The sequence below is a fragment of the Puma concolor genome, unplaced genomic scaffold, assembly GCF_028749965.1.
Source record: "Puma concolor isolate L17-30 unplaced genomic scaffold, mPumCon1.1.hap2 unalloc_scaffold_5, whole genome shotgun sequence".
Classification (NCBI taxonomy): domain Eukaryota; kingdom Metazoa; phylum Chordata; class Mammalia; order Carnivora; family Felidae; genus Puma; species Puma concolor.
Genome location: NW_028240258.1, coordinates 316,884 through 339,682, shown reverse-complemented (window position 1 = coordinate 339,682; position 22,799 = coordinate 316,884). Strand labels below are relative to the sequence as shown.

Sequence of the window (22,799 nt, the reverse complement as noted above, 5' to 3'; positions counted from 1 at the left end):
ATCCTTTATCCAAACAATAATGATGGGTTATTTTTATTATGTACTGTTTCTCATACATTAATCCCAGGCCTAGATTCTTGTAACTGCTTTACTGAGAGAGAGTTCAAATACCAGAAAACTCACTCACATAAAATATACAAGTGAATGACTTTTTAGTATATTCACAGAACTGTGGAACCATCACGTCCTAAACCCAGAAGAAACCTGGTAGCCGTGAGCAGTCACCTCCTGATCCCCTCCAGCCCTGGCCACCACTAACCCACCTCCTGTCTCTATGCATTTGCCTTTGCTGGATAGCTCACAGAAAAAGGATCCTACAGGGGCGCCTGGGCATTTCAGGTGGTTAAGTGTCTGACTCTTGATTTTGACTCAGGTCATGATCTCACGGTTTGTGGGACAGAGCCCTCCATTGGGGTCTGCGCTGACAATGTGGAGTCGGCTTGGAATTCTCTCTCTCCCTGTCTCTCTGCCCCTCCCCTGCACTCTCTCTCTCAAATAAATGAACAATGGGGCACCTGTGTGCTTCAGCTGGTTAAGCATCCAACTCCTGATTTTGGCTCAGGTCATGATCTCATGGTTCATGAGATCGAGCCCTGTGTCAGGCTCCGCACAGGTAGCATGGAGCCTGCTTGGGTTTCTCTCTCCCTCTTTCTTTGTTGCTCCCCCACTTGTGCTGTCTCTCTTTCTCTCATAATAAATAAATTAAAAAAATTAAACATTTAAACAAATAAAAAGAATTCTGCAACATGTGGCATTTTTAAAAACGTTTATTTATTTTAAGAGAGAGAAAAAGAGAGTGCACACTCAGGGGAGAGGCAGAGAGAGGAAGAAAGAATCCCAAGCTGGCTTTATGATGTCAGCACAGAGCTCCACTCAGGGCTCAAACTCATGAACCAAGAGATCATGACCTGAGACAAAATCAAGAGCCAGATACTAACCAACTGAGCCACCCAGGCGCCCCAAGAAATCTTGGCCTTTAAATACTAAACCTAGTTTTTTTCTATACAGTAATAATAATCTCAGCAGCAATTAACCCTGTCTGCTTTCTCTACTAGTGCTTGACAAACTATGGCCCATGAGCGAAATCCAGCCAGATGCGCCCCCCCCCCTTTTTTGTAAATAAAATGTTACTGCAATAGAACCACACCCACTTGCTTACATATGGCTACAGGACAGCAATGAGTCGCCTGGCCCACAAAGCCAAGAATATTTACTACTTGGCTTGTTACAAAACAGTTTGCCAACCCCAGTTTTATACCAAAAAGCAATTATCTTTACAAACTGCTAGGAAAACCGGTGAACAAAGTTAACGTTTGTGAGAGTATCTGTGTACAATCTGAAAGTTCACTGCCTGACTGTTTGCCGCGGCCAACCTAACAGTTACTTACAAAGCCCTCACAAAGCAGTAGAGCAGTACATCTTTCCTCCAGGTTAAAAAACTGGGTACTAAGCAACTTACATGCCTCAGTTCTGCAAGTGAATGATAGTTGCCTCAAATCTCCCCTTAAATCTAAGGACGACGTTTGAACTCTCAGGTTAACCAAGCAATTATTCATTGTAAGTCAACACCATCAATGCAAGTAAACGACCACTTCTTAACCGAATGGATGGCTTCATATTTTTGTTAATAACTGGTTTCAAAAGTCTAGACAATTTTATCCCAACACAGTAACAGACACGTTGTAAATAAATTTCCACCTGCCCAAGATTACACGTTCAGCCAGGTACAGTCAAGGTGCAGGTGACATTCAGTGGAGTGCTTAGGTTTTTGACACGTCCTGTGCGAGAGGCCAAGGGGCTGTCCAGGTGGAGGGTCCGTGGGCAGCTGGCTGTGGGATAAGAGCATCCAGGGAAAGGTGGCCCACCCATGGAGTGACCCCAAGCAGAAGATATTTAAAGATTTGAGGGGCAGGGTGCCTGGGTGGCTCAGTAGGTCAAGCGTCCAACTTCAGCTCAGGTCATGATCTTGTGGTTCATGGGTTCAAGCCCCGTGTCGGGCTCTGTACTGACTGCTCAGAGCCTGGAGCCTGCTTCCATTCTGTTTGTCTCTCTCTCTCTCTCTGCCCCTCCCTGGCTTGTGCGTACACACTCACTCTCTCTCAGAAATAAATAAAACTTAAAAAAAACAAACAAACCAGGGGGCTGGGGAGACTGAAGGAGGCTGCCCGGACAGAAGACAGAGTCACGGGCAGATAACCACAGAGATGGAACCCTGGATCCCCAACAATTAGAGCGCTGGTGAAAGAGGGCACCAGGTAAACCACAGGAGATAAAGGAGAAAGGGTGAGCATCGCAGCAGCCTCCACCACCGAAGTTCACACTGACGAGGACGGCCGGCGACCCTGCCCGTGCAGGGAAAGCCCCCAGGGGAAGCTGACCAACGCTCCGGCTGGGGTCACTACCAGAGCCCGCAGCACTGTGGTGGCTGGGGTCAAGACCAGCACCTGTCCCCCAAAACAGGGACCCAGACGCTGCAGGCCCTCAAGGCAGCATTCAAGGCGTGCCTGGGTCAGTTTCATCTCCTCTCTCTCTCTCCTCTTGGCGCTAAGTACACAATCTGGAGGGCAAAATCTAGAATACAGAACACATGCAGATGGTAACTTGGGTCTGTACCCAGCGAACTATTGCCTGAATTCCATTAGGTAAATGCTTTGGTGGCATGAGTGCAAAAAAAGCCATCTGCGTTCAGAGTTTGTACTTATTCTTTCAGTAAGCATCTACAGAGCAAGTACTATGCGCAAAAACCGCTAGATACTGGACAGTGCGTCTTGCAAGATGTAGTTCCCGCCTCGAAGACATTTCTAGGCTTAGAGGCCAACGTTTCTCAACCTGTGATGTGCACACAAGTCTCCCAGGGTTTAAAATGCAGATCTGGGGGTGGCTGGGTGGCTCAGTCAGTTAAGCATCCCACTCCTGATATCAGCTCATGTCGTGATCCCACAGTTTGTGAGTTTGAGCCCTGTATCAGGCTCTGCACTGGCAGTGTGGAGCCTGGTTGGGATTCTGTCTCTCTCCCTCTCTCCCCTCCTCCCCCGTCTCTGCCCCTCTTCTGCTCATGCCCTCTCTCTCAAAATAGATAAATAAAACTTAAAAAAAATGTTTTTTAAATGCAGATCTGATTCAGCAGGTCCTGGGTGGGGCTTGAACTTCTGCGTCTCTAAGACCATCCTTAACAAGCTCCCAGGAGAGGAGACGATGATTTGAGTTGCAGTGTAGAGATATAGGGACAGATAAATGAAGTACCAGATGAGTGAGAAGTCGGCTTGCCCTCTATGGTGTGGATGCACACTCCAGGAACATTTTCACAGAGCCCATGGCATTTGGTGCCGCCTTGAAGGATGCGCTTTTTGGAGACTCATCACAACACACAAGGGTCAGGTACCATGAGGAAGCCACAGAACATACAAGTTTTTTTAAGTTTATTTATTTATTTAAAGGAAGAGAGAGAAACCCAAGCCAGCTCTGCACTGACAGTGCAGAGCCCAACACGGGACTCAAACACACGAACCATGACATCATGACCTGAGCTGAAGCCAGGAGTCGTCACTTAATGGACTGAGCCACCCAGGCGCCCTTGAATCACACATTCTAAAGGGGTTAAAATGGTGAGTTTTGTGTGAGACACATTTAGCATACTAAAAGTCACACATTCTTCTGTATCTACAAGAAAAGATCCTGACCCCACGATAAGAGTGAACATAAGCGTCCTCCCTACAGTGATTCCCTTTGAATTGCAGTGAAAGAGAACGTCTTTAGGCAAAACCACCGTGACTAATGACCTGCAGGGTCTCAGGACAGTTGTTAAGGCAGCAGGCCCTGGAGGGGACACGTCACCGGTGTCTGGCTCAGCTACCACTTGGTGGGTTTCTCCGCGTCATCCCCACAAACCCTTCTATGGACAAGTTGTGCGAGACTCCCGTGAAGCCCCGTCATGTCCTCCGGCTTCACCACGGAGACGAACACCATGTTACTTCCTCTCATCTGTAAAGACTTCTCCAGTTTCTCCTCTATAAAGGAAGACTGCATTCCAAAGCCTCCTTCAGCCTCGCCCTAACGCACTCCACCTACACTTCCCAGAAAAAAAATCGGTCTGGGTTTGGGAGATAAAGTAGCTGGGGCTTTACCCTCCCCCCTGCACCCCCGCCCTTGGCTTCCTCCCCAAGACAAAGTTTCTCTTTGATATTCATTGTGCTCTTGGGGGAAGAAGCTGTAAAAGAAAAAGCAGCTTTGAAAACCTGCATTCTATACTCCCCCCCCCCCCAAACATCTCACAGCAGGTGGGATTAATTAGGCTTCAACTTGGCGAAGAACAAACCTGAAGTCGGTGCTACCCGCACAGGATAAGGACTCTGCCTGCCCGCACGTGACAGTGTATCCAAACCCAACGCTGATGGGCATTCCGTCCCCAGGGCCACACGCTACAAAGGACTGTGCTTGGCACTGTTAACCAGTAGGGGCGACCACCTACGTGTACAGAGGGTGGGAGCCACCAGCAGGGCAGTTCCGGCCAAGGTCACCTGCTCCAACCCAGAAGAGTCCCCCGCACAACGGGAGGCGGGCAGAGACAAACCCTGCTGTGCCCACGATGCGGGCCCACATGGCACACACTTCACACGTACAGAACGGGAGTCCCAAGCGCCCACGCCAGTCCGCATATTCCACCCGGAGTCACTAACTGGCATTCCGTACGGCAAACCCACACTCACCGTGCCAATGAAGTGAGATGTCCCGTGACATAAAGAAGGCCTTACTCTTCTTATAGGAATATGTTGTCTGGAAACAGCAGTGGGGAGAAACAGTTAACGCAAGCCTTTATTTTTTATCATTTATTTATTTTGAGAGCAAGCGGGCGAGCATCAACGGGGAAGGGTCACAGAGAGAGAGAGAGGCAGAGAATCCAAAGCAGGCTCTATGCTGGCAGGTCAGAGCCTGACACAGGGCTCGAACCCACAAACCGTGCAATCACGACCTGAGCCAAAGTCAGACACTGAACCGACTGAGTCACCTAAACGCCCGAGAGTCATTTTGGAACACAGTGTTCATACTTCTTGGAATGGACGTTACAGATGATCGGGAATGAAGACCCACAGAGGCAAAAGAATCGGGTCTGGGAGTGGACCAGGCATACACTGAAAGGAATCGCGTCCAATGCAGGGGGCAGCACGAGGGGCAACGTTCACCTCTGTCTCGGGGGCGGAAATGCAGTTTCACAGATGGGAAGGGCCATGAACACAACTTGAAAGGAAGTGCGTGTTTCGGGGAGGACATCCAAAGTCGGGTCTTGACGTGAAGACAGGGGCACGGGCAGGAAGCCCAGACGTGTCACAGGAATGTCAGCCTGGCAGGGTGTAAAGCTCTCACAAGAGGGCGTTTGAAGATAAGGGCAGAAGGGAGAAGATTAGGAACTTGACCTCGAATCAGAATCTGGGACAATATCCCGTAGGCAGTGAAGGCGCAGAGAAAGCAGGCCTGGAAGTAGGGAAATGATAGTATTCACGCAAGTATTTGTGGAAGATGAACCTTGCAGGCACAACACGTGAAATGAATTTCTGCCTAAGAACAAGGTGGTGATGACGAAGATCCTCACCTCCACCTTGGCGCTGGACAGAAACGAGGGCTCAAAACGACACAGGGCAGAGAACAGGAACGTGGGCAAGGACTCTAGACGCTGTGAGGGAAGACCTCACGATGTCGGCACAGATGGACACAATGGGCCAAAGGAAAGAAGCCAGTGGTGCGGAGGTGTTGTGCTCGAGTGATTCAGAAAATCACGATGGCCAGAGATCACAATGAAAGGAGGAAAACGACACGGAGTCTAATATCCTATTTCAAAGGCCACGAATCACACGTGCAACTTATCAGTTCTACCTCAAGAATGGTCCAGACAACAGGAACTGCATGACAAAGCAATGCCTTTTGTTAGACGGGGCAATCCCTGATGTCACCGCTTCAGGCTGCTTAATTTCAGTATTTTACTCATTCTCCCAGAACCAAAAAGCTTCGGAAAGGAAACCTGACTCATCCAGGGGAAGTATCAAGTAGTGAAATAACCTGAATGTGTATCTCTGGTAACAGACAAGCCCATTGAAAACTGGAAACTTCCACCTAAACGTGTTGGAGACTCGAACAAGTAATAATTGCCGGCCCCCCGTGACGAGAGAAGCCACACAAGCCAGGCAGCCCAGCTTCTAGAAGGCTCTTCGGCATCTCGGGACCGACCGGCACCCTCTCCACGGCCAAGATGCCCGAGAGAAAGGTCAACTCGGGTGCAGGGGCGGTGAGGGAGCCCCAGAGGAGACACGCAAGTTGTCAGCTAAAACCTGCACCAGCAAAAGTAGAAATGGAGCAAAACCTCTTCAAACAAACAAACAAAAAAAGGGCAAACAAATGGGAAAACAGGCTGAAGGGACTGACCAAGAAACTACAGATCTACCTGAGGAAACAGAGGAACGAAAGCTTCAGGAGAGCCCAGCCTCTGGAGAAGCAGAGGTGAAGGAAGCCCAGCCTAAGATCATACGCCACGTCTTACTGGTGGGCCCTGTCTCCTTACAGAATCCAGAGGGGAGTTTCATCGCTATTTTGGAAATGTAAGCTTTTTACTAAGTCTGGGAATATTTTTAAGGAGGGAATATCACCTCATCTGAGTTAACTGTAACTTTTTTTTTTAAGAGGCAAAATCATTCGCTGGTTATGTATTTTTTAGTACAACCAGGAAAGAGCAAGATACGGAATCCCAGGAGGCTCTGGCTGTCTGGGTCAGCTTAACATCCCATGGGTCAGGGGAGCAGATTTTACAGCCGACAGTATAAAGCATGCTACGTGGCAATCTGGAGGCACGGTCGTGTATTTCGTGTGTCTCGAACACTGAAAGTTACCTCTCTCCCCACAATTCCTAAAGAACACCATTCCCTGATCTTGGCACACTCAGTTCCTGAGCGTGCTAGCCCAGTTTCCCTAAACACTTTGGTTGTGTGCCGTGAAAAACCTGGAAGTTTGAACAAGTCGTGTTTAGGATGTTAAATTGTGAATTGTGAATGAGGTGGGGAGCACTGTGATTGAACAGATTATCGACACACAAGATACTGATACTTATCTCTTCCTAAGGAAAATCTGCCTCCACATTTCAAGCTGTAAAGTCACCGGAATAACGGTTTACATAAGAGTGGCAGACTACATCTTTTTAGGTCTTTGGTATCTGTGTTAAAAACTGTACAAAATGAGGGGCATCTGGGTGGCTCAGTCGGTTAAGCGTCCGACTCTTGATTTCAGCTCAGGTTAAGATCTCACTATTTGTGATTTCAAGCCCCATGTCCGGTTCTGTGCTGACACTGTGGAGCCTACCTGGGATGCTCTCTCTCTCTTTCTCAAAATAAATAAACTTCAAAACAATCTAGACAAAATGAAATGTCTGTGTACGGATCATCAAACCACCAACAAAATCTCAATTGTGGAAAGAAAAAAAAACCTCTTTTTTTTTTTTCTCATGGTTGACAACCAAAATCAAAAAGCAAGAGAAAAGACAAAACGATGCCCCCCTAAAACTAACAAAAGATACCACAACCCACCTCCTGGGCTTTGGTCTCCCGGTGAGCGAGTTGGTGTTACTCCGAGGCATTTAAGAATGCGACGGCTCGCTCTGACTATTCTAACACGTTCCTTTCAGCCTCCCTAAAAGGAGAGCTGGTCACGTGAGACCCCATAAAAAGAAAGGCAAATGTGGCCTGCACAAAGGGACCAAGGCAGGTTAACGGCCAGAGCCCGGCCGACGAGATATATAAAAGGAAGACACGCCTGGGTGACGAGCTTGTGCGCGGAGGGGGAATGTGGCCAACAAAAGGGTCAAGGCGGAAGCCCCACGGAAGAGGACAAGATCTGGAGGCTGCACCGGACAGCCAGAGACGGAAACCGAAATCTGGAGGACGGCTCAAGCACAATCGGCAGAGGAGGGGCTCCGCATCAGGCGGTCGGGAGTACAGCGCAGAAGCCAGGCCAGCTGCGCCAGGAGCCAAAGGAGAAGCGCTCCTCCCGAGCCCGGGCCCGGCTGCCCGCCTGCGGCCGGATGAGGCCCGAGCGGGGCCTCCTCTCTACGGGGCCAAGGTCCGGGACAGGAGGACTCTGCAAAGCCCTCATCACCACATTGTCCCTGCGTCCCAGGAACAGAGGCCTACGCACGTAAGGGACGGCTTCCGGAAAGCCACATCCAAGGAGCATCTTCTAAACACCGTCAGGTGTCAGGGAGGGTTCAGGCCAGAAGGGACACGAAGACTTCCGGCTCTCACGTTGCCGGTTAGCAACGTGCCGCCTCGGCTCTAGCTCTGCCCTCCACGGCCTCCCCTGAAGATCCCACAGAGGGGCCCTGTGACCACTTCTCCTTGCCACAGGCACCAGTAAGGACCGTCAGCAGAGGGCACGGGAGGGACACCAGAAGGGGACTCCGTCACCCTTTCCACTTGCGGCCTGCCTTCCTCTGTACCTCCTGCCCTGAGGCGGCCACCAAGTGAACAAGGCAGTTTTGAGGGCATGGCGACTAGGTGGGCATGGAGTCAGGCAAATGCGGCTATTACATGCGTGTGGCCATCACTGTAGCACAGCCACACACGGAAGCAGCTGTTAGGTGGGGGTGGCCGTCAACTGGGCATGGCCTTGAGTGTGCATGGCAGTTACATTCATGTAGCCTTACAGGGTGCGACAGTCAAGTGGGCATGGCGCACAGGAATGTGTCAGTCAATGGGCAGTGAGGACACCACGGCTTGATCATTAGGTGCTTGTTGCAGTCATGTGGGCTCAGACGTTGAATGAGCCCAGGCCGGCAGCCACGTTGGGCTGTGGTCAGGCAGACGCAACAGGGACGTGGGCGTGGCATTCAGACACAGGCAGCCATTATGGAGCATGGCAGTCACATGGCTCTGGCAACAGTGGACACAACAATCATACAGGTGCAGCACTCCTGTGGGCGTGGCATTCATCTGGGTGTGGCATTTACCTCTGCTGGGATTCGCGGGGCAAGACATAAAAGAGTCAACCTGCACAAGCATCAAATGAGCACACAGACCTGAGGGTGCAGATTCAAGTGTGTGCCGTGGTGACATGAGCACAGCACTTGTGGGTGTGCCAGGAATCAGGCAGTCACATAAGCACGGAAGTCAGATGGGCGTGGCAATCACGTGAGCACATCGTGACACTGGCAGTAAATAGGCAGCCATGGCAGGGCATGGCAGACAAATGAGCATGAAGGTTATGGGCCTGCACTCAAAAGTTATGAATGTGAATAGAGGAGCCTGTCTTGGAGGTGCCATATACGGGATATGACACAGAAGTGACAGTGCCAGTGAATGGGCCTCCCTTTCTGGGCAGGCAGCGTCTGGAAGTGCGTGGTCAAGAGACAGGAGTCCGCGGACACTGAGTCTCTGGCAGGGCCAGAGGTGCCGCAGGCCGAAGGCTTGCAGGCCACCAGCGAACAGCCTGTGCAGGAAGGCCAGGCCCGACCCGAGGGGCAGGTGGGCGGCCCCAGCGAGCTATCAGTGCCGCCTGGGCATGGCGTAGTGGCGGTGGAGGCGCTGTGGGGCCTGGTGGAGGAGGAGGTTGAGGTGGCGGCCGCGGAAGAGGACGCGCCTGGGGAAGAGGGGCATGACCAGAGGAAGAAGGGGGAGGAGGACGAGGAGCAGGAGCCGGGGAAGGAGAAGGTCCAGCTTCGCGAGGAGGAGGACCTGAAGGACGAGGGGGAGCAGCAGGAACAGAAGAGCAGGAGGAGGAGGAGGAGGAAGAGGAGGAGGAAGAGGGGGAGAGGCAGCAGGAGTAAAAGATTAGAAGGAGGAGGAGAAGCAGAAGCCCAAGCAGAAGGAGGAAGAGCGGAAGGAGGAGGAGTTGGCGGAAATGGAAGGGGAGGAGCAGGAGCACCAGGGTATACAAGCGGCAGCGGCGGCGGCGGCAGGGGTGGCGATGGCAGGGGCGGCGGCGGCGGGGGCGGCGGCGGCGGGGGCGGCGGCGGCGGCGGGGGCGGTGGCGGCGGGGGCGGCAGTGGCATGGGAAGAGGACCAGGAGGAGGAGCGGGAGGAGGCAGGGAAGGCGTGGGAGCCATTAAAGGGAGAGCCGAATTGCAAACCGAGGAGGAAGAGGAGCAGGAGAAGGGAGCGCTGGAGAAGCAGCAGCAGGGCCAGGAGGAGGTGGAAGGAAAGGAGGACGAGGAGGAGCGGGAGGAGGAGGAACAGAAGCCGAGTGAGCAGGAAGGCCGATGGGTGGAAGAAGCCCAGGAGCTGCACGTGAAGCAGGATAAGAAGGAGCAGTTCGAGACAGGCCTCCGTCCTTGCCCTTCCCCACTGGAGGCTCTGGAGGCCCTTCAGATAGAGCTACAGCCCGTGAATAAACAGGCCAGCCGGGAGCACGCTCGACTCAAACTCAGGATGTGGCAGAGGCGGCGGCATCATCTGGAACAGAGAAGTGCCCTTATCCAGGGCATCCGTGGTTTCTGGGCCAAGGCTGTATCCTTCCTGCTGCTGGTGGAGGGTCCAGAGGGGGCTGGGCTTGCACAAGAGGAAGGAAAGGGAGGCGACATTTAGAGGAACCCAGGACAGGGACTGGAGCTAAGCCACGCTCCAGTGGCCGGGAAGGTGCAAACATGATACCATCCCAGTGGTCCTGGCTCTGCAGTGAGTGTGGGAGGAGGGCAGTGCTGGGGTGGTGGAGGCACGTGTGCTTTACGTCGCACCTGGCACGGAAACAGCGCTGGGAGAGTGCGGAGTGGCGGTGGAGGTCCAGGCCAGGACGGGGAAATGACCGAGGGCTTCTTCCCACGCAAAGCCGCGCGGGGGCACGTTTCTGGGTCCCGCTAAGCATCTTGCTGCGGGGAAGGCGGTGCGAATGCCCACTGGTCGGCGCGAGACCGGATGTGTGCTGTGTGGCTGTGTGGAAGTAAGCGTCCTCAGTGTCCTCATGAGCACACAAGGCTAGGCGTGGATGCGGGCGTCTGGGCGTGCACAGCCTCCTGTGCGTGTCTAGCAGAGCCCTGCGGAATCCTGAGACCCCGTGGGCCTGGATGCAGCCTGTGGGGAGGGCGTGAGGCCCGGGGGGAGGACGCCAGTCCCTGGGGGAGGACGCCAGGATGCGGTCCACACCGGTTCTCTGGGTCCAGGTCTCTCATGCCCAGCACCTGAAGGCTCTTTGACCTGCAGCAGTTTGTGAACCACCCTCAGATGTCAGCCCTGATTAGTAAGCAGGATGAAAGCATGCTTCGCCACATGACCAATTTGAAGGTCGGCCTGGGAGTGCGAGGCGGTGTGGGTGGGTGGCTGTGTGGGCGGGGGAGGTGGTGGGGAGAAGTGGTGTGTTCCTTCCTCAGGGGAGGGCGGGTCTCCTGGAACAAGATTTCACATTTCTGCCCCACATTCCTACCACGGCAGGTGGAGGAACACAAGTTTCCCAGGGAATGCCGGAAGATCCTGCTGTTTTTTGGCAAGAACTCCTACTTCCAGAATGAAGTCGTTACGAAGGAGTATGTCCTTGGCCTTGCTGGTAAGTGTCCACTGAATGCATGGGCGGCAGTGGGTGGAGGGTTGACTGTGATCAGTTCTCTGGCGCCTTCTCACATACTCGTCTTCCTGCAGGGTATACGGCGTCTCATTCCAGTCCCATCCTGTGGTACCCAAGGTACAGACAGGAGGCCTACAGACGCAGGCATGACAACAGCAGCCTCAACTTCTTCAACTGGTTCTCTGACCACAGCTTTGCCGGCTCTAGCAGGATTGCTGAGGTGGGGCCCTGTAACAAGGAAGGGAGGTGATTTTCATGGGTTCCCCCACTGCGTGGGACAGCTACCTGAGGCCTGGCCTGTCTCCCCTACCAGATAATCATCGAGGATCTTTGGCGCAACCCCCTGCCGTATTTCAAGATGGAGGAGGCCCCAGGAGAGAGCACTGAGAGGGAAAGAGGTGAGCAGCCAAGGGTGTGGGCACTGAAATGTGTGCCGTGGGGCCCATGGCGCAATTCTCTTCTGCGTGGAGGCACCGAGACTCACAGTGGCACAGGAGGTGACACCAGGTCAAAAGGGCATCGGCCTGAGACAGGGAGTCTTAAGAAGTAACGTGTCAAAGAGGCTTTGCCCCTTTGGGGAGGCTGAAGGTGGGCAGTGGGCCAGACAACAAGAATGAGCAAAGCGGGACATCCAAAGCTGGCTCATCAGATAGCACGGTGACAACGGTCATTCCAGGACCATGAACCCCACCCTCAGGCCTCCTACCACCATCCCACATGTTGTCGGGCTTCTGGAGCCACTTGTCAGCTTTGGCACAGCTTATGACACCCTCCCATTCTACCTTCCGTTTGGAAACATTCAAGCAACCTTAAACAGGGCCAAGATAAGACTCTCACCTGTCCTGTGTGTGTGTGTGTGTGTGTGTGTGTGTGTGTGTGTATGGATGTGGGTGTGGTTGTGTCTGTGTGTCTCTGTCTGTGTGTACCCTTATATCCCAGATATATGCACGATCTTGAGAAGACTATGAAGGAGAATCGCACTTCATGGACCCCAGTGGAAACCCTTCCGATGCTCACCGATGGTCCACAAGATTCTCCTGCCCACGAAATAAGGACAAGGCTGGTGGTGACACGTGGCGCAGGGTTTTGAAGAAATACATTGGAAGAAATACATTTGAAGAATATACATCTGAAGAAATATAGAATGGGAGATAAACAGCATGAAGTGTTTGTGTGTGTTTTCTGCTCAGGTACGCTCTGGGGCGTGTCCATGTATACATGCGGCTGTCCAGAGGTGTAAGTGTTCTGTGCTGCACATTGGAGTTCCAAGGAAGGGCGGGACGTAGGACATTGTCCGTAGGGATGGGTCACACATTGGGTTTGCATGTGAGGTCAGTAAGACTGAACCAATGGGGAGTTGAGTGAGGGAGGACAGGGCACAAACCTGAGAGAAAGGCCAGCGCCCAGGTTCATATCTTTCCTGTGAAAATGAGGAAATTCAAGGAAATGGAGAGGCCAGCACAGGCCAGGGATGTCCAATACTCAGGGTTTGGGGATGTCCGTGATGGTGCCCCCAGAATCCCGCATGGTGACATCCTCAGTCATGTTGACTGAACCGCCACACAGAGAGGAATTCCCAGGGTTGATTACCCTCTGGTTTTCAGATGTCTACGAATGCAGACTGTCTTGTGGACAAGGTCAGGATCTCAGGAGCAGCCACACATATTTGAGGGATTGTGAGCAGGCTGTAGGATTGGTGTCCAGGGGAGGGAACCGAGGGACCAGAGGGAGAGTGGGTGGGTAAGACCGACGAAGTTCTGCTTCAGGCAGAGTTGTCAGGGAGAACGTACACACTGCAGAGGAAACAGCCCACTACAGTCTCACGCAACTCCAAAATCACAGCCAACTTTTCTGGTTCCACTTCCTGAAGCTGAGCCTCCCACACACTGCTTCACTTACTCTCACATATTCACACACACACACACACACACACACACATACCCACAAGACTCCTGAAGGTGTCCTAGTACGGATGCCCTTGTGTGAACTTCGCTGTTTCTGAAATGACCTCAGGTTACAAATGGGTGGCCCAGATTGCAAGGCAACAGAGGGGAGGGTCGCGGGGAGGTGGGGCTCTTAAAGGCCACGGACACGCCATCCTCTCCCGTGTGCCCGCTGCCCTCTCATCATCAGCCGTGATGAGTCGGGTGCTCCTCTTCCTCTGGGTCCACAGGCTTATGCCGTGTGTCCGACACGCCATGTGAGACTTGTGAGAAGACTCCCAAGGGCAAACACCAGCAGGCCCTCAGGGAGGTCGCCTCGTCCCAGGCAGCCTGCGTTCCTTGGCCCGAGTGCCTGGACAAAGGCTGCCTCGGCCACATAGGGAACGATGGACTTGTGCAGCCTTAGCATGCTGTGCAGAGGTCCCGGGCAGGCCTGGAGCTTAGAAAGGACTGGGACGAGCCTCACCTGGGAAGAGGTGAGTGCTGGGGTACTCCTTCCACAGCAGATGGCTGCTTGCCAGAGATGTCTGTGCTAGGGATGGGGCAAAAGCTCCACCGTGCTAGCAGTGCAGTAGACAGAGTTCAGCCCTGTCCATCGCAGGCCCTCCTCTATCCCCAAGTTACACGGCCCCCAGCACAGCGTGCCTGAGACTGACATCCCCACACTAATCTTCCTGTCTCCCAAGCTGCCCAAGCCCCCCAGGATCCCCACGGCACAGCTCTGCAGTACAAGAGCCTTCTCTGCAGTGGCTCTATTCCAGAGAAGGCGTTGGCAGTCCCAATGCATGGAGGCTTCTTGCCCCTACCAGTATGCAGACAACCTGGTCAGCGGGGTGTCAGCACGCTGTGGAGTTGGGGATCTGTACGCCCAAGCCTTACCTCTTCCAGGGCGGAGGCTGTCGCACTCTCTAGAAGGGAAGGCAGGTCTTTCTCTCGCTGCTGTCTGCACACTGGCTGGAGAAGCACGTCTTCTCAGCTGCTTGATGTGCAAACGTCGGGGTACCCTGGAAAAGCTCCCTGTGCTGGCCCGTGTCTTTGGGTGTGAACATCCAAAGAAAGTATGGCCCATGACTCTGCAGTGGGAATACGGCCTCAGTGGTCATGAGGCTGGGCCCTTTGGGGCATCTTTCTGCACAAGCAGGCCGTTACTTGACAGGTCTTGCCGAGCAGGAACACTTCACGGGACGGGGGAACACAGGGTCCCCCACATGTTCATATCTCCCGCCAATACCTGCTGAGGGGCCAGGCTGACTTTTCCGCCCGGCCTGTCCCAAAGAGAAGGTACGGACAAGGTGTGGGTGTGGAAAGCCCTCAGGGCCCCCAGAGCCAAACCCTCAAATGTGGACACTTGTGTCCAGGGACCGTGGTCAGAGGCCTGGGTGCTCTGTGTCCGAGGGATTACAGCCCTCAGGCTGCACACCCTGCAGCCCCGGGTGTCCTCCCGTAGCCGCAGCACTCCCTGGGGAGCCCCAGGGTCCAGGAGCTGCTAACCCCCCTGCACAACTGTATGTGCTGCCTAGCGGCCTCTTCCACCACAACACCAGCGTGCGTGGGCCCCAGAGTGCTGTCCCTCGACAGGGGACACCCTCGGCAATTCCGGAGCCTTCTGACTTCCATGTCTCTGAACCACACGTGTCTCTCATTGGCCTGTCGGGATCGTCCTGTTGTTCTCTGTGTACAGGAAATGTCTCGCATTGCCTGTACGCCTCTGTCCCCCCTGAGTGAGCCCTGGCGTGTCTGTGTCCTTTCCTGGCTTTGCCTGTGCCAACGCCTCTCTGGTGATGCCTCCTTGCCCGGCCCAAGTGGGCACAGCTGTACCCGTGTAACCGCCTTCGTCTCTGCGCACCTGCGTGTTGTGTCAGCTGCGGCTCTGCTGGCCTGTCTTGTCTTTGGTGTATGCTTCTGCGCTTGAGTGTGTTTCCCTCTGAATTCAACCCCTTTCTACCACTGACAGATCCAATTGCTGTCCTGCCGTCAGGTGGAGGGGCTTCTGCGTGTTCTCTTACATGTTCCCGGAGCCAGAAATCCATCCCTGCCCGTAGGACCTTCGTCAGAGGATTGGCCATGCACTCACTGCCAGCCAGTTAATGTCCCCAAGTGCAGCTGCCTTGCTGTGAGCATTAAGTCGCACCTCTATTTTCCGTCCTTCTGTTTTCAAACCCTTTGGACCCTAGGGGCTCAAACGTCACTGGCTTGCACGTTGCAGATGCAGGCGTAAAGTGTGAAAAGCGGTCTAGCCACGTTTTCCCACTTACGCTTTTGCCATGTGGCATGTTCCTGGCCGGGAGAGACTTCCCCCTGCCAGCGTGTGTCTCGTTTCCGTGTGCCTCCCGTGTGTTCTGGTCCCTCATTTGTCCGTTACTTCCTACCTGGGAGTCTGATTCATGTTTGCGGGAACCATGCAGACACCTTTGACTGCAGGGGACTGAGCTCAGCTTAGTCCACCAGGACTAGTGCGTGACTGAGGTACACAGCGGGCAGTCACGGAGGTGCCCGTATCCTTCACGTGCGAGCGCTCCGTCCAGCCACCTTCACCGGGACATTTCTCAGCAAACCCTCTATGTTTGCGGTGAGAGCACTTAGCTCTGAGGAACCTGACGAGGCGGTGAAGCGTTGCTTACGGCTGCCCTGTGCAAGTTAGATCTCCAGAACTCATGCACATGGCATGACTGCCTCTTCACACCCTAGGCCCGACACCTCCTCATGGCACCCTCCCCTGCTTAACAGCACTCTACTCTCTGGTGGACTGCATGCCTTTAACTGCTTTTAATCTCCTCACGAGTCCATCAGGCAGGGGTCACCACCACTGTGTTTCTGTCAGGGGTTGGCCTCTTTCAGGGAGCCCAGTGCTTTCTGCACTGATGCTCAATGCACCCGCGGGAGGGAGAGCCACACTAGGCCCGACGGCGAACCCTTTGGCCCTACGTTTCCCACATATGTGCCCGGTGGCAGAGGTGCACAAGGAGCCCGCCTGCATGCGTCTCCCAGGTCCTCCACAGGGTACAACGTACCGCCTCAGGAGGCTCATCCGCATCACATGGGCATAGCTCTGCTTGCACGGGTTAGCCTTTCATATCATACGGGCAGCCCAGACTTAGAAATCCAGCTCCCTGCTTACAACTCTCCAGCCCTCGTGCTTGTGCAGACGCTCTGTGTCTGTACAGACATTTGAGTCACGGTCTCGTGACCTGTCAATACAGCTCGACGGTCTGTCCTTACCTTACAGCCTGGGATGCGGTTCTCACTCGTTGTCCTCCCCTCGGGTGCGAGTTTCCTCCAGCACTGTGGTGGAATGTAACCTTTATCACCATACGTTGGCTTGAGATTACTGGGCGGATCACCTGTCTGCGTCCGGGGATGCGAAGGAGACCTTGGCTCTTTTGCTCACGGTGCACCCTTTCTCTGTGATGAGTCGCTTTGGATGAGAAGCTTGCGAGAGGCGAGGGGCCTCAGAGTGGAGCACATTTCCTGGGCATCTGTGAGAACCTCGTGGCTTCCACTCGGAAAGCATTGACTTCCATGGATGTGCATCCTCTGCTTTTGCTTGAATTTGCCGAGCTTGGGGACGTGATTCCTTCCCGCACGTGCTGTCCCTAGGTCGCTGCGGTCTCTTTCCGGCAGTCCCGTTTCCTGCCTGCTGCTGGTAAGTACAGGGCTTCCAGCAGCCCTGTGGGGATCGGGTCCTTGCTTTCTTCCCTGCGGTGCCCTCTTCCTCACCCAGAATGACCTCACTGCAGCTTCCTTCTAGTTCAGGGATCGTTCCAGACTGCCCTTAAGGTCCAGGTGGGAACGGTGCCTTTAGTGCTGACGGCTGACCACTGTACAGCATTCGTCTCTGTGGAAATTGCACAGGTGAACTTCACCAGGTGAAACTGCACACTGCAGTTGCCCTGTCGTCAGAGTCAGCCCACCTGTCTCGGCCTCGGCTGCCCCTGCTCTCCTTCCTCCTTCCCTCCCCTTGCCTCCCCCTCCCTTGTCTTCTTCCTGTCCTTCCCTCCGACCTCCCTTCCAGCTCTCTTTGTTTTCGTCTCCCTCCTCTCCCTCACTAATGCCTCCCCCTGTCTCCGCCCGTCTTCCTTGTAATAGGTGCCCCTCTGCCTCTTCTTGTCTTGCTCCTCCTCCCTGTCTCTCCCGCCAATCTCCCTGTGACTCTCCCTCTCCAGGCCGGTCTTCCCCTCCACTCGTCCTTCCTCCCTCTGCTTGCATGTGTCTCTCTCTCTCTCCCTCTGTATCTCTGTCTCCCTGTGTGTCTCTTTCTCGCTGTCTCTCTCAGTGGACATTCTGTGTCTGGGTGCACGCTTCTTCAGAATTCTCGTTGGCGCCTGCCAAATGTGGAGGGAACTCGTCTGCTTTCGTGTGTACTAGTGACAGCAGGCACCGGGCTTTCTCAGAGACAGACACAGACAAGTTTGTAATTCTCGGTGAAGGGGGCCCCTAAGCGCCCTGCTTGGAGTCGTCCTCCTTTGAGTGGAAGGTTAGATTTCCGGACCGGAGGAAACTGCTAAATCCTACTACCCCATCTCCCTGGTGCTCTGTACGGAGATCAGTAGGGCACCAGTGGCAGATGGGGCTCTGGGGGTTGTTGTTTGCTCTGAATTGCAGTGCAGTGAGTTCTAGTGAGCTGCTTTCTTGCAAGGACACGGCGGTGGGGTGGGTCTAGGGTGGGTGTCACTGGTTCTGGGTGGGCACCCACCTTACCGCCGCCCTCAGCCTGATGGCCAAGGAGGAGAAACCGTGCGGACGGCCATGTGGCCCCGGTAGGCGCCACACCTAAGGACTTCTCCAGGCCTTGCCCCAGCTTCATGAAAAAGGGGCAAGGGGACGGAGCAGGCAGTGGCTCACGCTGTGGACGTTCCTGTGCTGAATGCTCTGCTGCCCGGAGTGGGGCCTCTGGGGAAGAGGTGTGCAAGGGAACACAGACACTGTGTGACACCGGGGACCTCGCGAGTCAGGCCTGGAAGGTGACAGCGCTGAAGAGAACATGCGGCAAAGCGGGGTCCACGCTGGCGGCTGGGCCCTTGCTCCAGAGCCCGGACCGGCCGCTGGCGCGCGCTAGCCGGCGGCCAACACCCCGTCTTGCTGTCTTGCAACCGATTGTTCCGCCAACCTGGCCAGCGGGCCTGCCCTGCCCTGGAACCACTTCGCCCCCAGGCCGCATGCGCACACTCTTCCCTGCCTCTGTCTCAGCCCCTCCTCCACAGCAGCCACAGCCAATGCGGAGTCGTCAAATCCCAGAGCCTGTGCGCCTGCGCCCCACTTGGGCGGGCTGCGGCGGGAGGCAGCAGGGAGCTGCAGGCCTTGCGGCCAAGGCTCCGTCCACCTGCTGCCATTTCCCTGTCCTTGTCCTGAGGCTGCCCTAGCTGCACTGGGGCCGGCCGGGGCCGAGCGTCATGGCCAGCGTGTCGCGGTCCGGAAAAAGCGGTGATTCCCGTCGACCCTGGGCCCTGATCGTCCTGGATGAGAAAGGTCGAGAGTCCCCGGCCCGCGGGAATGGAGGGGCGCTGGAGGGCGCGGGCTGGCCGCAGTCCCCAGGTTCAGGGGCGGCAAGCGCCCATCCTGTGCAGGAAGCCCAGGCCGGGTGTGAGATACAGGTGGCAAGCCCAGCGGAGGAATTGGTGGTGATACTGGATGACGGAATGGTGGCGGCTGAGGTGGTGATCGGGGTGGAGGAAGAGGACGGGGAGGCGACCGAGGAAGAGGTGGCTGGAGAGGAGAATTGTGAGGAAGCCAAGCCAGAAGCAGAGGACACGGCCGAGCAGGAGGAGGTGGAGGAGGAGAGACAGCAGCTGGAGGAGGTTCCGGAGCAAGAGGAGAAGCCCGAGGCAGATGCAGAGGCGGAGGAGGGGCCCCAGCTCTCACAGGAGCTGCAGCAGCAAGAGCCAGTGCTGCGTCCTGCCTCAGCCCAGGACCCGCTGGCAGCGCTGGAGCGTCTTCAGCTGGAGATCAGCGCTGGGAATGCCCAAGATTCCAGGGCCTTATGGCGGCTGAAGCGCAGGATTCTTCGGAGGCGCGTTTCTTACCTGGATCACAGAAGGGCCATCATCAAGCACATCCCTGGCTTCTGGGCCCAGGCGGTATCCTTCCTTGTGCTGGTGGGTGCTGGCGGGGGCTGTTGTGCAGGAGGGCTGGGCCCTGAGAGCAGGGTGCCTCAGGGCGATGGCCCCCAGGGAGGAGAGCTGGGCAGTGGTCCCTGGCCCTGGGTTGGTGTGGTCTGGGATCCAATGTAAGGCCTTGGACAGGGGCGGTTGTTGGGGATGGGGGGACTTGGGGACTTGGACCTGCTTCCTCTAGGTCTCCGCCAGCGTTGGCCTGCAGGCTGCTCTCAAACATGAAGGTAGCACAAAGCAGCCTTCACTCAGAGCAGATAGGGCACGGAAACGTTTCGCTGCCAAATGGGAGAGTTACACAGGCCGCACACCCACCTTCACATTCACACGTTTTCTAGCAGTTCCGTCAAAAGGCTGTGCACGTTTTCTAGCAGTTCCGTCAAAAGAGAGCATTTCAGACACACACTCATGGCCTTTAGTGGAACCATGCCACCCCCCTGTTCCAGACAGTGGGACGACTCAGACCGACTCCGAGCGGGGTACAATGTGCCTCCACAGACCCTCTCACACACACACACACACACACACACACACACACACACACACACACACACACACACAGGATTCTCTCCTGGTATCTCCACCCCTGCTTCCCTCTCTGTCCTCAGGCTCCGGCTGGGTCCCACCCATGTCTTTCTCTCCTGACTGGCTGTGTCACTGTGTCTACTTTCATTTCCCTCTTCTCCCCTCCTTGTCCGTGCTTCTCGATCTCTTTCTCCCTCCCACACCCTATGTTTGCATCGTAAGTGTGCAGTCGGTTTCTTGTAAGCCGTGTTATTCCTTCTGGACTCAGAAGGCCGGTGACAACATTGGTCTTCACGGGAATATGCCAAGACACCCAGCCGTGAGGAGGGGTCAGAGCACATGCCGACATCACAAGCTATGATGGGCTGCTGGCAACCCACACAGGTCAGGTATATGAAGGAACTGTGAGGAGTCCAGGCAGTGGAGTCTCTCCGTGCTGTGTGCAGACAGCGTGGGAGGTACAGGAAGCCAACGGACAGCCCAGTGTCGATGGTGTCTGATGCATTTGCAGAGGCTGAGGAGTGTGGGAGCTAGTGTTTCCTGGTCTTTCTGCACATGCCCTGATCTAGTCCCTTGCTCTTAGCCTGGGAGGGTTGGGGGGGCGGGGTGGGCTGTGTCTGTTTCCACAGCATCTGAAGGCACAGCTCCTTGACGCAGCACAGATTCTGAATCACCCCCAGTTGTCGGCCATGAGCGGTGCCCAGGACAAAGACGTGCTCAGCTACCTGGTCGACTTGGAGGTCAGACCGGGGAGGCTGTGGCTGGGGGCCGTCCCGTTGGGTGTGGGATTTGGGCAGGAGAGGGTGAGGCAAAGGTGCTCACCCTCACAGCCAGGCAAGGAGGTCAGGACCCCGAGGGAGGACACTTGCCCCCTCCTGTCCCATTGCTCACGGCAGGTGGAGGAAGTGGGCCATCCCAAGTACCGCTGCAGAGTGATGTTCTTCTTTGTGGAGAACCCGTACTTCCGGAACCCAGTGATCATTAAGGAGTATCAGCTTAGCTTTGCTGGTAGGGTGTGGGTCCCATGATGGTGCGGGGCAGGGGGCTGATGAGCATGCATCAGGGGCAGGAGGGAGGGGGAGGGGGAGGGGAAGGGGGAGGTGGGTGGGGAGGAGGCCATCAGGTTGTTCCTCAAAACCTCTCTTCCTGCAGGCTACAGGGCATCACGTGCCACTCCAGTCCAGTGGTTCTGCGATTAGGAACATGGAGCTCCCAGTCGCAGGCATGACCCCACCAGCCTTCACTTGTTCAACTGGCTGTGTGAGCACAGCTGCCCAGGGACAAACAGGATTGCCGAGGTGGGGCCCCTGAGGCCTTCGTCAGCAGTGGGGATGTGGGTGGCCCCCGGCCAGAGAGGAGAGTGGGCTATGCCCAATGTGGCGCCGGCCTGTGTCCCCTACCAGATCATCATCGAGGACCTGTGGCCCAATCCCCTGCAGTACTACCTGAGGGAGGAAGGGACCAGAAGACAGTGACCTGACGTGCGCACGTGTCGGTGAGAACGCCAGTATGCGGTGTGTTGACACGTGTGTTGTATGGGCAAGGGAGCGTGGGCCAGACATTGGCTTGGAAGTGGAAGGTCCGCCGAGACTGGGACCCAGGTAGCATGGGGAGCGGGTGGGAGGATGACAAGGGACCTGCAGGGACTCAGCTGCAAACACACAGTGGGTCGATGCCTGCAAACCAAACGCAGTTGTGCTGTGGGCTGGGGCTTTGCAGAGCAACTCGGGAGGAGCAATGCTTCTCCACCACAAATGCTCCCCGTGGATGTCCGCCCTCTCCCGGGCTTCCCCCTGCTCCTTCAGTCTGGATTTGCCTGCCAGTCTTTGGGACCGGAGCTGCCGTGTCCCCAGGCGCCACTGGGGTGAGAATCTTGCACTTCCTTCCATGTGCCCCACCACGCCATGTCCTCCCGCAACCTGACAGCCATTCTTAGAACTAGTCCAAGGCCATTGGGGGCTGGAAATGAATCCCTGGGTGAGAAAGCAAGAGGGATCACAAAAGGGCGAGGCACAAGAGTGAAACCATCTGGGATGTATTTGCAAATATCCCGTATCACTCTTGGTGTCTGTTGCGTGGGGTGCGTGTGTGTGCGTGTACGCGAATGTGTCTGCGTGTGCCCATATGCGTCAGGGGCTCTGCATCTGTGTGGGCGTGAAAGGCACAGAACTTCTCTGTTTGCCCATGCAGAAACAATGGAGGACGCGACCAGCGCTGGAAGACATGGGTGGATGCGTCTCCTATCTTCTACGAGCCCCAGAGACAATTGGGGAAGTGATCACATGTGGCAGCCTTGAAGAGTTGCCACGATGTTTATGTGGACACATACAGGAAGCTAAAAACCCTTCTGTGTGTGTGTGTGTTTGTGTGTGTGTGTGTGTGTGTGTGTGTGTGTGTGTGTGTGTGTGTGTGTGTGTGTTTATGGGGGACCCGAGGAGGGACGACGAGGACGGGACCTGAGTGTGACTGTCCTAGCCGCTGCCAGGGTGATTCTGTGTGTGCAGGAGAGGTGCAGTACTGGTGTGGGGCAGGTGTTGCCATGTGCACAGAGGCCTGCCTTCCTGGGCAGGCAGAGTCTGGAAGGAGGAGGAGGAAGAGACAGACCTGTTACGTGGAGACTTGTTGTATAGGCCAGAGCCGAAAGGCAGGGAAGGGGATTGCACAGCGGGACCAAATTGGTCCATTGGGTCCTGGCACA

The 22,799-nt window shown here is 55.3% G+C and overlaps 1 protein-coding gene across 1 annotated transcript; it reads left to right on the top strand.

The window, feature by feature from the left end:
* Window positions 1–7,821: 7,821 nt before the first annotated feature.
* On the top strand, window positions 7,822–12,687 carry LOC147571152 (testis-specific Y-encoded protein 3-like). The gene is made up of 7 exons (XM_086696598.1): window positions 7,822–8,172; window positions 10,158–10,478; window positions 11,172–11,249; window positions 11,397–11,508; window positions 11,601–11,746; window positions 11,840–11,924; window positions 12,466–12,687. Exons 1-7 carry the CDS (start codon window positions 7,822–7,824, stop codon window positions 12,492–12,494), a joined length of 1,122 nt encoding a protein of 373 aa, XP_086552724.1. The 3' UTR covers window positions 12,495–12,687.
* Window positions 12,688–22,799: the final 10,112 nt, after the last annotated feature.

What these genes read in the sequence shown, in the direction of transcription:
- LOC147571152 (XM_086696598.1), top strand. Translation starts at nt 7,822, where the DNA reads ATGTGGCCAACAAAAGGGTCAAGGCGGAAGCCCCACGGAAGAGGACAA. An exon ending in GTGGTTTCTGGGCCAAGGCT is followed by an intron (nt 10,479 to 11,171) that starts GTATCCTTCCTG and finishes GACCTGCAGCAG; the next exon opens with TTTGTGAACCACCCTCAGAT. An exon ending in GCCACATGACCAATTTGAAG is followed by an intron (nt 11,250 to 11,396) that starts GTCGGCCTGGGA and finishes CTACCACGGCAG; the next exon opens with GTGGAGGAACACAAGTTTCC.